The 13,383-nt window shown below is 44.4% G+C and overlaps 1 protein-coding gene and 1 pseudogene across 1 annotated transcript; one reads left to right on the top strand and one right to left on the bottom strand.

Annotated features, from left to right (window-relative positions):
• Positions 1–3,836: 3,836 nt before the first annotated feature.
• Positions 3,837–8,276, top strand: LOC123038812 (transcription factor E2FC). Its single transcript, XM_044462261.1, has 13 exons — positions 3,837–4,214; positions 5,296–5,437; positions 5,584–5,622; positions 5,700–5,785; positions 5,911–5,999; positions 6,077–6,131; positions 6,718–6,770; positions 6,852–6,902; positions 6,980–7,028; positions 7,110–7,175; positions 7,253–7,347; positions 7,420–7,639; positions 7,722–8,276. Exons 1-13 carry the CDS (start codon positions 3,837–3,839, stop codon positions 7,785–7,787), a joined length of 1,389 nt encoding a protein of 462 aa, XP_044318196.1. The 3' UTR covers positions 7,788–8,276.
• Positions 8,277–9,299: 1,023 nt separating this feature from the next.
• LOC123040074 (G-type lectin S-receptor-like serine/threonine-protein kinase At1g11300) lies at positions 9,300–13,154 on the bottom strand (annotated as a pseudogene).
• Positions 13,155–13,383: the final 229 nt, after the last annotated feature.

Raw genomic sequence — 13,383 nt, 5'->3', positions numbered from 1 at the left:
TTTCAAGTAAAGCTGTACAATGCTCAGAGTGTAACCCATATTGGTTGCAAAAATTGGGAAGCACTTTGCAAGATGTATGGTCTTGATAAGGGTATGCTTGTCACCATGGATCTTGGTGATCCTACAATCGAGCAAGAGAGACATTCGATTTGGGTCCTTGTGGATACACCTCCAATTCTTCCCCCATGTGAGCTTAACATAGTTATTAAGTAATTTATATTGTTTATTTCAAAATAGTTGACAACTTATTTCCATTGACAGCTTATTTTCATTCTTTAAAGAATGTGCGGAAGATGGTAGACAGAACCTACTACACCGAAGGCTCCGAATTAACCTATCAGGAGAAAAATCATCTAGTCGCATTTTGTACTGATCTTGAGAATTACAATATCTACAATCAAACTCCTCAACATTATGGTCAATACGTGTCACTAGTGCACGTGTTGAACTACGGTAACTACCATGGAGATACCCTGATAAGATTTTTTACTATTACGACATCCGTGCATCTTTTTGCACACTTCTAAAACTAGTACATCATTGCTAACTACGAAGTTATTACTATGTTTTTCAACAGATAATCCCGAATGATTGTGTGCCTCATTTGATGTATACGCACAGTACCCTTCATGTTTTGAACATACAACCAGGTCTTCCTACGAATCTCAACTGTCCATATCGGGTTTCTAAAAGAAGTGGAGACATGACAATCAAAGAATGAAAAAAATGTATGGACAGTCGTAAGGAGCTTCTTGGAAGCAAAAGGCAGCGAAGGGCAAGAATTGGAGACAGGATGATCGCCATTCTTCATAATGGAGAGTCAGGGTCTATATTGTTTTATGCTATTTTACCTTAAGGGTGTTTAGGTCCTACCTGATACTGATGATCATGTGCTAAGAACAATTATGTAGGCTTGGGTTCGATGACTATGAGGATGATGATCGTATGACTTATTATTAATAACGAGTAGAAGTTGTATGACGATGCATGATTAGTAGGACTTGTTATTATATATGATGATGTATGATGCGAGCATGCATGAGTTGTTATATCAGCGGGTGAAATGAACATAGCAGCAGCGTTGGTAAACCAAGGATGAAGATATAAGAGAGGACACTTCTCTCTATTAGCTAGCTAATAACAACCTAAAAATAACCCCCAAAACCCCTAAAGCAGCCACTTTTCTAAAAAAATATGGACTTTTGGTCCCGGTTGGTGCCACCAACCGGGACCAAAGGCCCCCCCTGACTGGGCTCGGCGGACCGGCCACGTGGAGGCACATCTGTCCCGGTTCGTGTTTGAACCAGGACTAATGGGTGGAGGTATTAGTAACGACCCATTAGTCCCGGTTCATGAACCAGGACTAATAGGTATTTTTCTACTAGTGGTTCACCATACGTGCATGCTACGGGAATCATAAACTTTAACACAAGTATTTCTATCAATCCACAATTACTCACTAGCATGACTCTAATATTACCATCTTTATATCGCAGAACTATTGCAAGGAATCAAACATATCATATTCAGTCATCTACAATTTTATGTAGGATTTTATGACTAACCATATGAATGATCAATTCCCGATGACTCTCTAAATAGATAGTGAAGCAAGAGAGTTTAGTTTTTTCTACAAAAGATATGCCCATGCTCTAAGAAATATAAGTGACGCAAAAGAGCATTCTATAAATGGCGGTTTTTTATGTACAGAGAAACAGGCAATCCAAACTTCAAAAGATATAGGTGAAGCACATCAAGCATCCTATAAAGCCATACTCAAAAGATATAAGTGAAGTGCAAAGAGCATTCTATAAATCAATCAAGAACGATCTCATACCAGCATGACGTATTATTAAAATAAAAATAAAAAAGCACACGACGCTCCAAGATTTACGTATATCATGTGATGAATAAAACTATAGCTCTAAGTAAAATTACCGATAGTCCTTAGAAGAAAGAGGGAATGCCTTCCGGAGCATTGCATCACTCGTGCCTGGCTGAGGAAAAACGACCGATATGAGCGTTCCCAGGGATGCAGGACTAGATGTGCTTTAATGTTCGTGCTATGCAGGTCCAACAATGAATGTGGGTAACCAAACGGGCATTTTTCTTCCCGCGCGGGCCTGGCTGAGATACATGTAGGAAAGCAAACGCGTCCTAAGTGTATGCGCGTATATATGAGCGCGAGCCGTGTGTACCATTTCTAAAAAAAAGTTTCGCGCGCGTAGCATGACATGTGGGGCCGCGGTCCGCCCGGCCAGCAGCCAGTGCACGCACACGGTCGCGTCGCAAAGGAGAACAAAAAGCGCGCAACACGCTAGAGCATCAGCCCGAGGCATTCTTGTGACATGTGGGCCCAGCCTTCTCAGTGGGTCCCACCCCTAGCCTCGCCGCGTATCAGTTTCGGCCGCCTCCAACTCGTGCTCCTTCCCGCTTCGCTCCCCTGCTCTTGCCGCGCCGGCCTGGACGCGGTCCACATGCACCTGCAAGACGGGGCCCGCGCGCCAATGAGACAAAGCAGGGGAACGCCGGCCGCGGTGCACCCTGGACCGGCACCACCCGCCACGTGACCGGTAGCTGGGATCCGATGCTTGCTCTGCTCTGCTCTGCAGTGCAGGCCGGCCGCCAACGTCTCTACGCGATCCGATCAAATCCTCCTGTACTAAAATACCCATTCGTATGTATATTTCTCTACCCTGGTTACAAGATTGCATGGAACAACATTTATACCCGCTCCTTATACATTTCAAAAAATTTGGTTCAAAAACTTAAAACCACCGGGTCAACGATTTTTGGCCCTTTTGGTCGTCTTTCTGCGAGATGTTTGTCAGATTGAGTAGCCCGTTCTAATAATAATAATAATAATAATAATAATAATACATATGCATGGTTGCTAGCATCAACAAGATATGGCCAATTCCCAACAGAAAGCAAGATATGGACAATATACTTTATGTACATATCTCCTGATCCTATCTCACACCCTACGGAATGGACTCCCGCACATTGTTTTGTGTTCTTAGTCACACGAGACACCCCTACGATGATCAACTCTTAGCACTTTACATCCCAACAAATCCGTCACCCATTATTTTGCTGTATCACCGCGTCTTCAGCATTACCCGGCCAACCCATTAGACATGTAATATCGACCATGTTAACGCGAAGAAGTCGAAGCTTTTCGCCGTACAGGGTGGACGTACATTGTTCTGCGCTCGCGGTACTATGCATATCCGAACAAACCGTCATCCTTTGTGTAGTTGCGTCGCCACGCCTCGGACATCCACATCTCCTGCATCATCCGGCCACCCGTTACAGCTGTGTTACATGCCGTGTCAACACGAAGAACTCAATGCTTTCTGTACCCTCGCCAGTCCCCTCCCCTTAGCCGTCCTCCGATAGCCCCCACTTATTATTCCAGCAAGCGCAACAGTGGAAGCATTATGGCTTTCGCCTTTCGATGGCAACATTTAAACCTCCAATGGTAAGCTCGGTCGAATTCCGAAAGGAAACGCGCGCCTCGAGCCCGCCTCTCATAATCGCCGATGCGCGGGATAACAATTCACGCATCGTCTTACGCCGCGGATAATCTCGGCAACAAACATTTGCCAAAAACATGAGCCGAAAACCCTCTATAAATCCCAAGGAAAAACCTCAAGAAGAAGAACAAGAGAGAGAAAGAGGAAAGAGAAACAAGGAGAGCTCTTGAGTTGGTTTTCCCTCTCTTCTTCCCTCCTCCTTCCCCCCGAAGCCAAAGCTTCCCGCTTTCCCACCTCGCCGCCCCGCCGCGGCCGGGCCAAACCCTACCCCGCCCCCGTCCTCGCTCGCCGCACGCCATGGACGGCTCCCCCAGCCTCCCCCTCCCGCTCCCGCGCCCGCGCCCCGCCCACCGGCCCCCGCTCCCGCCGCAGGTCTTCCTCCGATGCCCCGCGCCGCCGCGGGGCGCCGTCCCCGCCGCGCCGCCGCACGTGCACTACTTCCGCGCCCCGTCGCCCATCCCAGTGTACTCCCCGCGGCTCCCCGGGCCCCGCTACATCGCCGCTCGCCCCCCGACGCCGCCCCCTCCCGCGCCCGCTGCCGCCGCCGCGGCGCCCCCGCGGCCGCCCCAGGCCTCCCCCGCGCAGCTGCTGCCGCCTCCGAGGCCGCCGCAGCCGGTGTACGAGAACGTCGTGCCGCCGGCCAGGAGGAGAGGGAGACCCAAGTCCAAGGCGCCGGTAAGTCAATTGAAATGTACTACATTCAGCATTGCTGTTTCAGTCTGTTCGTAGTTAATTGCGGCGATCCTGCGTCGTGTGCTCGAGAAATCGTGATTGATCCTAGTGTCCGTTCTTCGTTGCCACATTCGATCGTTCAGCTCACGGCGCCGTGAATTTCGATTGGGGTTTTTCTGTTTTCCTGTAGGGTTTCTTCAGTAAGAGTTTCTGCTAGCTGAATCAATTGACAGTGAGCTTGAATGGTCCTTTGTGCAGTGGTAATATATCCAGTGAACTCTACCATGGCTAAGGGCAACACTGTAATGTTCCCACGGTTAGCTGTACGGCCAACGTGCGTTGTTATGATCGCCGTGTTAGATTAAACTCTTGCGGTTTCCAAACAAACCTGCACTCCAAACATGAAATCGACGTCCGATTGACGTGCTCTGTTTTGGAGGGAACATCTCAGATGAAGACTAGTATTTAGTAAAGCAACATTGTGTATGTGAGCTTTAGTTTATATATATGCATCCTCATTTACTTTTTCTATGCACTTATCTTTCTCTTCAGTATAACTGGCCATAGTAGCATTTTCTATGTGTATGTTTGGAGTGGTGACCCAGTTGTCTAAGTATATTTGTAGTTATGATTTTAGTCTCACCTTGAATGTCTAAAGTGAGTTGTAGCAGCATATAATGTCTCTGGATGATTTTTAGGCTGAGGGTTTATGACCTTTTGCACCTGGCCTTATGAGATAAGACTGTCCTGGTACTGAACTTATAGTGCAACACCGTGCACAGTTTTCTTATGAAAATAGTCAACTCTGTTTTTGCAGTGTATATATCCTAACTCCATTTTCACCCCTTCGAATGAGGGCTTATACTTGCTGAATTGCTTTGATTATATCCTCATTTTAAAACAGTTAGCAAGTTAGCACAGCATACCGTCCATTTCAAGACTCATGGATGCTTAATTCATCTTTAGAAATGACATAGTGTTCTAATATGGTTGGGCAATTAGCTGCACTCTGTTAGCGAGTTAGTGTACCTATGAGACTATAAGTGTTACCAACATCTTCATGTATCTTCTTCACATGATTTAGGAAAATGAGCAGAAAATTGAAATAGAAAATGCCCAGTCTGAAGTTGGGAAGGGAGAGATTAGTCAAGGGCATCATAAGGAGAGTACCACTGGACCAACAAAAGGTATCAAGCGAGCAAGAAAACCACATGCATCAATTGAAGGTGCGCTCTTGGTTACATTTAAGTCACTTTACAAAATATTTGATGTGCGTCACTTTGGTCATTTGATGGTAATACTTCCAGTTTATTATTGAACCAAATTGATTAATATAATAGTCATTTGTTGACGGCACCAATTTTACTTTCAGGAGATGCAGCAAACAACTGCCGCTATGACAGTTCACTAGGTAAAGTATGCCGTTGTTCTTCCAAAGTTAAAAAAGTGATGATGTATGTTTGTTGCTTATTATTTTCTTCTTGCCAGGTCTGCTGACAAAGAAATTCATCAACCTGCTTAAAGGAGCAGAAGATGGAACCCTTGATTTAAATAAAGCAGTTGAGATACTGGAGGTCTGGTTTAATATATGGCAAAATGAAATTTGCTTTGTACTGTCTCAGCCTTGTTGGTGTCTGTTCTTTTTTCATTGTCTGGAGTTTAGTGCTTTAATATCTTTTATTTTTATTAATTTCTGTAGGTGCAAAAGCGGAGGATATATGATATAACAAATGTCCTGGAAGGTGTAGATTTAATTGAAAAGGGCCTGAAGAATATGATTCGTTGGAAGTAAGTGTCCCATGTTTCTGCTGTTAATTCATTTTCCCTGTCATAGCTTTTTACTGATGAAATAAATACATCTGAAGGGGATTTGACATGTTACTGCCCAAGGAGATGGAGCTCCAAACTTCTGCACTGAAGGTACACTATACTACTCAACTGTATGATCTTCATTTTCTGTTTTTCTGTTTTTGTTACTATATTCATGCTTTATATACATACACTGTGCATGCAACCGTGCATTATTATGCTTTAATTTATTTTTCATTATTACAGAGGGACGTTTATTTGCTCATTTTTCTACAGTTGCATTTAGTTTCCTAATTGTAAATTATATGACTAATCAGACCATGGGTGTCGCAGCAAAGGGTTTCTGTAGTGAATGGTGTATACCGATGATTTAGTGGATGCAACACGCCCACTGTCTTGTAAACATATTAAAGTTCTAGGAAATATCCAAGTCATTATGAATATATCGAACATAACCAGAGGAATAAAGCACATATCAGAATTCCATTAATCTATCTTAAGCACACTTCGTTTGACTGAGGGCTTTCTGCCTTTCTCAAAGTTCACAGTATTGTCTGCAAAATGCAATCCCCCTTTTTTTCCTGATGACACAAAATGCAAATTAGCAGGCCCATATTCTGACAGCAAGCCAGTCGACCTGAACATTAGCATTATTGTCCTAAACTTTTGTATAAAGTTTCATTTGATTATATTACAGGAGGAACTGGACTCATCACATGATGAAGAATGCAGGTTGGATGAGGAAATACGGTAAGTTCCTTCTTTTCACCGAAACAACAAAAATACCTGATCGCTGGTCTCTTTTTTGATGAATAGTTACTGATTCTGCAGAGAAGCACAAGAGAAACTGCTGGCGCTCAAACTAAATAAGGACAAAAAAAAGTAAGATTGTCGTCTCTTATGTTCACAAATAATATTTGTTGCTACAATCAACCGAGTCCTTATCTATTTCTGTTTAGGTGGTTGTATCTTTCCAAGGAAGATATTTGTAAGATTCCTCACTTACAGGTAAGAAAGTTCCTTGCTTCATGTCTGTTTCTTCTTCCTGTAATCACAAAGGCATTTCAACAACTGCCCCACTGATTGCAGGGATCCACTCTTATTGCAATAAATGCTCCTCACGGAACCTGTGTTGAGGCTCCAGATCCTAATGCGGTAAGCAACCTGACCTTTCAGCTATGTGGTTATAGCTGATCGATCTTTCTTGTTGTTGACACTACTTCATGTACCAGGATATGGACATCTGCAAGGACCTGGAATCTCAAGAAAAGCATTACCAGCTTCTCTTGAGAAGTTCAATGGGTCCCATTGATTGCTTTTTGATAAGGTAAACTGCCGCAAACCGCTTATTGTAGAACTCACACTCAATAGTACTAACGAAGCTGCTATTTTCTGCCAGTGACCATCAGGGGGTATCCGACCCAGAGCAGGTGGCACAAGACAATTTGGATCATGCATCCACAGCTGGAGGTTCAGATGCTCCAAGGCCGGTGGATGATCATCCAAGTCAAGCTCCCGAAAAGGGAGAGGGCGACACTGTCGGCAAGCATACATCGGAACCATCCAGTACACATGAACCGATGTCTGGCATTCTGAAAATCTTACTGCCAGATACTGATGTAAGGAATGCTATTAAAACGGCATCACAGACCCAACTAACCAAGGCTGCTCGATACTCACGTTCTTCCAATTTTTTTGCAGGTTGATGCTGATTACTGGCTCGCATCTGACATTGACGCTACCATGACTGAAACATGGGCCACTTAGACTTGGTCCGCCACTACGTGGCGAAATAGCAATGACTCCACAATGCACATTCGCATTGGCGAAGGAACCGGAGCCTGGATCAGTAGGCCCACCTTCAGCGGGAGTCTTTCATTGGGTAACCGCAGATTTTCCATTCCCCCCGGCGCATGCTCTGTTCCGGACTTTCGGCTGACTGGCAAAGCAGAGAGAGTATACTGTAGGCAGTAGATGTTGTACATTGGCAGGATGGTTGTAGCTGGTACATCCTCCTGGTACATCTATACATGGGATAGGCTCAGCAACTGAGCCATCCATTATACCGGCCTTCCTTAGAGGGACTGTGTGTGTGTATACCAAGATAGGAAGGCAACACAGTCCAGAGGAAGGCCAACATCCATCGGTCGGTGTGTGTTGTGTTGTTATCTGGTCTTCTCCCCCATTGAGGAGAGGCATCGGATGTATACCCTGACTGGCAACCTAGATTGCTGGTAGCTTATCAATAAAGGTCATTTCTTCATACTGATCACTGGTTTGGCTGTGTTAGCCGATATTTATTCATCATGAACCATTATCTTAAATTCTGTTCCAGCCTTTATTTCGGTTGCGGTGGGCTCCTGTGTAGCTCTTGTTGTACCGTTCATTGGTGCTTGCTCCACCTGTGTCTCCTTGCCTGTTTCCATATCTTGACACAGCATCTTCTCGACGCCTACAGGTTGCATTTTTGTTTCCATGTGTTGAGTTATTAGTATGCACAAGGGTACACCGTGCATGATCTTGGCCATTTCTCGGAAGAAAGAAAAATGAAGTACCATTAGACTTAATGTACATTTTAAAATATTCCGAACCAGCTTTAGCTATGAAACATTTCAGAAAGAGATGATCAATTGTCTAATCGCATTCACACAACTGGCAACTCATTTCTCCTTCCCGAAGATAACTCCATAACTTGTCGTTGGTTAGAATACTATTTCTTGGATCTCGGTGCCAACCATATAAACGCCAAGAGTTGGCTCAACGTGCTTCCTGTAAAAGGATTATACTGAGAACCATTTGCTGTGTTTTCTTTCTGAAATCATTTGAGTCTGAACCTGCCTAAATCACCTTGCTGAGTTGCTTCTGATGATTGGACTGAAAATCCACCACATGGCTATTTCGATCACTCGCAGTTTAGACTGTGTATGAATGCATGCACACTTCACCTCAGTCAGCGTGCTTGCTCTGTGATTTTGTCTGAACGTCCTGTCATTTCTTTAGCAAATAAGCACAAAACCCGTCGTAAGAACGACCCCACCTAATCACTTGTGTCCAATGTGAAATTATCTTCATCGACTTTGTGTTATCTGCAAGTACTGAATTTTGTTATTGTAAGTATCTTGATTACTAATTTGACTGAGACTACTATCAAGGCCAAAACGGAATAGAAACTCATTCAAAGATAATGACTTCTGAACTACACACAATGCATGGCCATTTGTTGAGGCATGCATTCTTTTGGCAATGTTCAATACATCTAGAAACAAAAGAATTGCTATTTCAACGTCCCTCTATTTCGGTAAGAGTAAAACTGTTCACAGAAGTCTGGATATCTTCTCTTATTTGCTCCATTTCAATTCTTCGCCGCGCGAAGTAGGCTGGACGATTGGGGTCCGGAAGTGTGGTACTTCCATTCTCCAGGACGAATACAACATATGACATAAGTGGCCTGTCATCTGGGTTCTCCTCGACACACAAGAGTGCTAGATGGATGCAAAGCATAACTTCATCTAGTGAACAAGCATCCATGATAGTTGAGTCTGGTAACTCGTCTGCCCGCCCTTCTTTCCACATATTCCATGACTGAAACAACCAAGAAGATCATTTTTTTCGTTAGTCAAAATTTAAAATGTTTTCAAAACTAGATCCACTTTTCTAAATGAAACTTGTGAGAAGTCCTCGGTGTACCTACATAGACTATGAGGCTAGGGAAACCCATGGTTTGACCATTCGAATTTCTTCTAATGCCAGTTACAACCTCTAATAGTAGCACACCGAAGCTGTATACATCAGACTTGGTAGAGAAGAGGCCTTCCATTGCGTACTCAGGAGCCATGTAGCCACTGCTTGATCATTTCAGTTGCAAGAGTTACTAAATTGAAAGTTCTTTGTTCAAAATTTAGTATGATATTTTTTCTAATGGATACTCACTAGGTCCCGACAACGCGTTGAGTATTTGCATTTTGCTGGTTATCGCCAAAGATCCTCGCCATACCAAAATCCGCTATCTTGGGTTTCATCTCTGCATCTAGCAAAACATTTCCAGCTTTCAGGTCTCTATGAATTATTGTCAGTCTTGAATCTTGGTGGAGATAAAGAAGTCCCCTTGCTATCCCTTTGATTATATTGAACCGTGTCGACCAATCTAGTAACAATTTTCTTGAGTCGTCTGTAAATAGAAGGAATGTAAGCAAAAAATGTTTTTGAGTTGTTATATGATATATGATGGTGTATTGCTAGAGTATGTACCAAAAAGGGTAGCATCCAAGCTCTTGTTAGGCATATACTCATAAATCAACAATTTTTCATCCCCTTCCGCGCAACACCCGAGGAGTTGAACCAAGTTCCTATGTTGCAATTTTGAAATTATAATTACTTCGTTCCTGAATTCCTTTGTTCCTTGTTGAGAATCCTTACTAAGCCTTTTGATGGCAACTTCTTGACCACCTAACATCCCCTAGACAATTTTAAGGTAAAACCTAGATTCATGAACCACTTAATTATATTGATATTACAATGAATAATATAGAAAATTGTTGAACGTGTTACCTTGTAAACTTTGCCAAAGCCTCCATGTCCAATCTTACATGTTTCACAGAAGTTGTGAGTTGCCATGGACATTTCCTCAAATCTTACAAATGGAAATTTACGATCATGGTGACGGTTCCCTTCATCAAGTTCATAAGAGGTACCTATGCCATCCAATGATAAACTTTTGCGTTTTCTCCACCTTTTGATCTTACCTGCTTCCACAATATTATAATAATTTATTCTTTCATGAGCATATCATGGAAACATAAATAATAATTAAATGTTATTTTTGACCCTTGGAACCGTTTGTGTTCGCCTAACACACCCCTTATGAACTTACATAGCCAAAGAAACGTAATTCATAAGGCACGTCGGTCGCTGTCGAAAACGATAAACCTTTTTTTTAGTTGTTTGGGTTGCTTACCACATGTGTCATGTGGTCGAAAATGATAAACCTGACAATGTGGCGAGGAATAAACATATAAGACAAACTTCACGTGTTGGAAAATAATGTTTCTTTGGCTTTGCATCCTCCTCTCACCGCTACCTCCTCATCCCCGTAGCATGTGCATTGTGCACTCAATCAGGCTCACCCATATCCTCAAGACCTCGAATTCCTAGCATGGTAACACGGCATCGCTCTTGTTTTATGAAACCAGGCAATATCGATGATTTCATTGGCATGTCGACTCCAATATTACTTGGTACTCCCTCCGGTCCAAAATAAAACTACGGCACTTATTTTGAATCGTAGGGAGTAGTACATTGTCCATTGTGATAAAATCATTTGGTAAGCCAAACTCGTCTAACTGTTATTTGCTCTAGTTTTATGCGTCCAGAATTTCATGATTTGCCCCAGTTTTACGTGTCCAAGGATTTCATGATTTTACATGGTAGTAAATAATGAATTGCAAGCTCAGATGGAATATCATTTTTATGATAGAGGGGGGGGGGGGGGAGTAAATGTACCTTTAAACTTTAACCATGCCAAGACTATGCATAGGAGTATCAGAACACTTGATAAAACTGGCAGCCCAATCCTCATTGTATTGTTCTTAGTCGTTTTACCTGTTGCAATGCATACATTTAACATAGAAATGGCAAACAACGGAAGTACTTCAGTAAGAAACTAGTAAAAGAAGAGACTCCCTCTCTAAAGAAATATAAGAGAACACTACTTTAATGATCTAAATGCTCTTGTGTTTATTTCTTTATAGAGGCAGTGTTTTTTTAACTTTCTAAAGGGAAAGAGTTGGTACCATATGCCACATATAGGCTAGCAACTCGGAGATAGAGCGTGTTGCTACCAAACACTTCGCCAAGCTTTCCCGTGTCAATCAACTCCCCACCCCAAACCAAGCATCTTGTCACGTTTCCTTCAGACCTGCCACTGCTCAGGTTAAGGTGCGCGTATGCCACACAGGAGCAGTTGCGGTTGCATTCTGCCGCGCACTCCTCAAATGTACTCTTGCTCCCGCCGACGAGTGTGAACTTGTCAGGCGACTTCATCCCCGGCAAGGCCAAGAAACCGTCACCGCACCCACCCAACGGCTCCTTCCGCCGGCATCCCATAGAGAACCTGCCACCGGACCACTCCTCCATGCTAGCCGGCTCGAAACCATCTAAGCATTTGCACGTTGGGATGGGTGCTACCGTCAGATCGCAGTAGCCATATGGGCCGCAATAGCCGTAGAGGTTGCATTTGAGGGAAGACCAGTTCCCCAGGATTTCCCACGCCGACAACCTATTATTCCAGCTCTGGATTTGGTACTCGCCGGTGTAGGTTAGCACATACCTAATGTGCGGGGCGCCATCGGAGAGGCTATATGTGACGTAGATCTCCTTGTCGTTGTCGACGACGGCCCAGTAAATGATGACCTCTGTGCTGGTGTTCGCCTGTTGGTACGGGCGCTCGCTCAGCACAAGGTAGCCTGTCCATGGGGCACCGCGGATCACTGGGCGTGGCCCGTCCCAGAGGAATATCTGGAGGAACGTGGTGGGGTCGACTCCGTAAGAGAAGCGGCCCGGCGAGGGGTCGCTGGGGCCTTTCCAGGACTCAAGGCGCTCATGGTCACCACGGGTGTTGTACTTGAGCCGGAGCTTCATACCAGGGAGGAACGTGTCGGTGTGGTGGTCGAAGCTCTGCCACAACATGGTGCCATTTGATGCCCGGATGATGAGGTTGCCGTTGTTCAAAAGCACCGCCGCAGGGCTAGACGAGCCTGGGGTAGTGGCCGTGTTGGTTGTCGTCCAAATGACACGGCCGCTGCCATCACCATTAGAGAGGACAAGATTGGAGGTGTTGATGAGTGAGAGCATCGGTGAAGAGGAAGAGCTGTTAATGACCGGGGTTTCTCGGTTGGCGACCCACACCACAGTGAGCTCTGGAATGTCGTTGTACCATATGCCAAGGTACAACTTAGTTGGAGTACTCGTGGAGTTGGTAGGAGAGAAGAAGCCCAAGGCGAAAGCACCACCATCGGAGACGATGCTATTGCCGGGGGAGAGCGGCTTGCCGGGGACAAGCCGGTCATCGGAAGCACCGAACGGCAGGAACAGAAGGACCACCACCGCAGCGCGGCAGGTGAGAGCCAGCCAATCCATCGATCAACCAGGCCACAAAACTTTTGGTACAAAACTGGTCTGCAAAGTGGGAGTAACTAAGTAAGTGTATATATACTTGCACCCATCGAGGCTTGGTCTACAAGCCAAAAAAAGAAAAGCTTTGACGAAGATGAAGCAGAGGCAGCATCCTGGCATTTTCGTCCGTGGAAGAAGTAGATGACTTCATAATGCAAATCTTTGGAATGCTAGCAGGTTGGTTTGGGAGCTG

This window comes from Triticum aestivum, chromosome 2B (genome assembly GCF_018294505.1).
Source record: "Triticum aestivum cultivar Chinese Spring chromosome 2B, IWGSC CS RefSeq v2.1, whole genome shotgun sequence".
NCBI lineage: Eukaryota > Viridiplantae > Streptophyta > Magnoliopsida > Poales > Poaceae > Triticum > Triticum aestivum.
The sequence above is the reverse complement of the archived record's forward strand: the minus strand, read 5'-3'. Positions and strand labels throughout refer to the sequence as shown.

Bases quoted from the DNA above. Each gene is read 5' to 3' on its own strand.
- LOC123038812 (XM_044462261.1), top strand. From the start codon at position 3,837: ATGGACGGCTCCCCCAGCCTCCCCCTCCCGCTCCCGCGCCCGCGCCCC. The intron at 5,786-5,910 runs GTCTGGTTTAAT...TAATTTCTGTAG, and splicing joins AAGCAGTTGAGATACTGGAG to GTGCAAAAGCGGAGGATATA. The intron at 6,132-6,717 runs GTACACTATACT...ATTATATTACAG, and splicing joins TCCAAACTTCTGCACTGAAG to GAGGAACTGGACTCATCACA.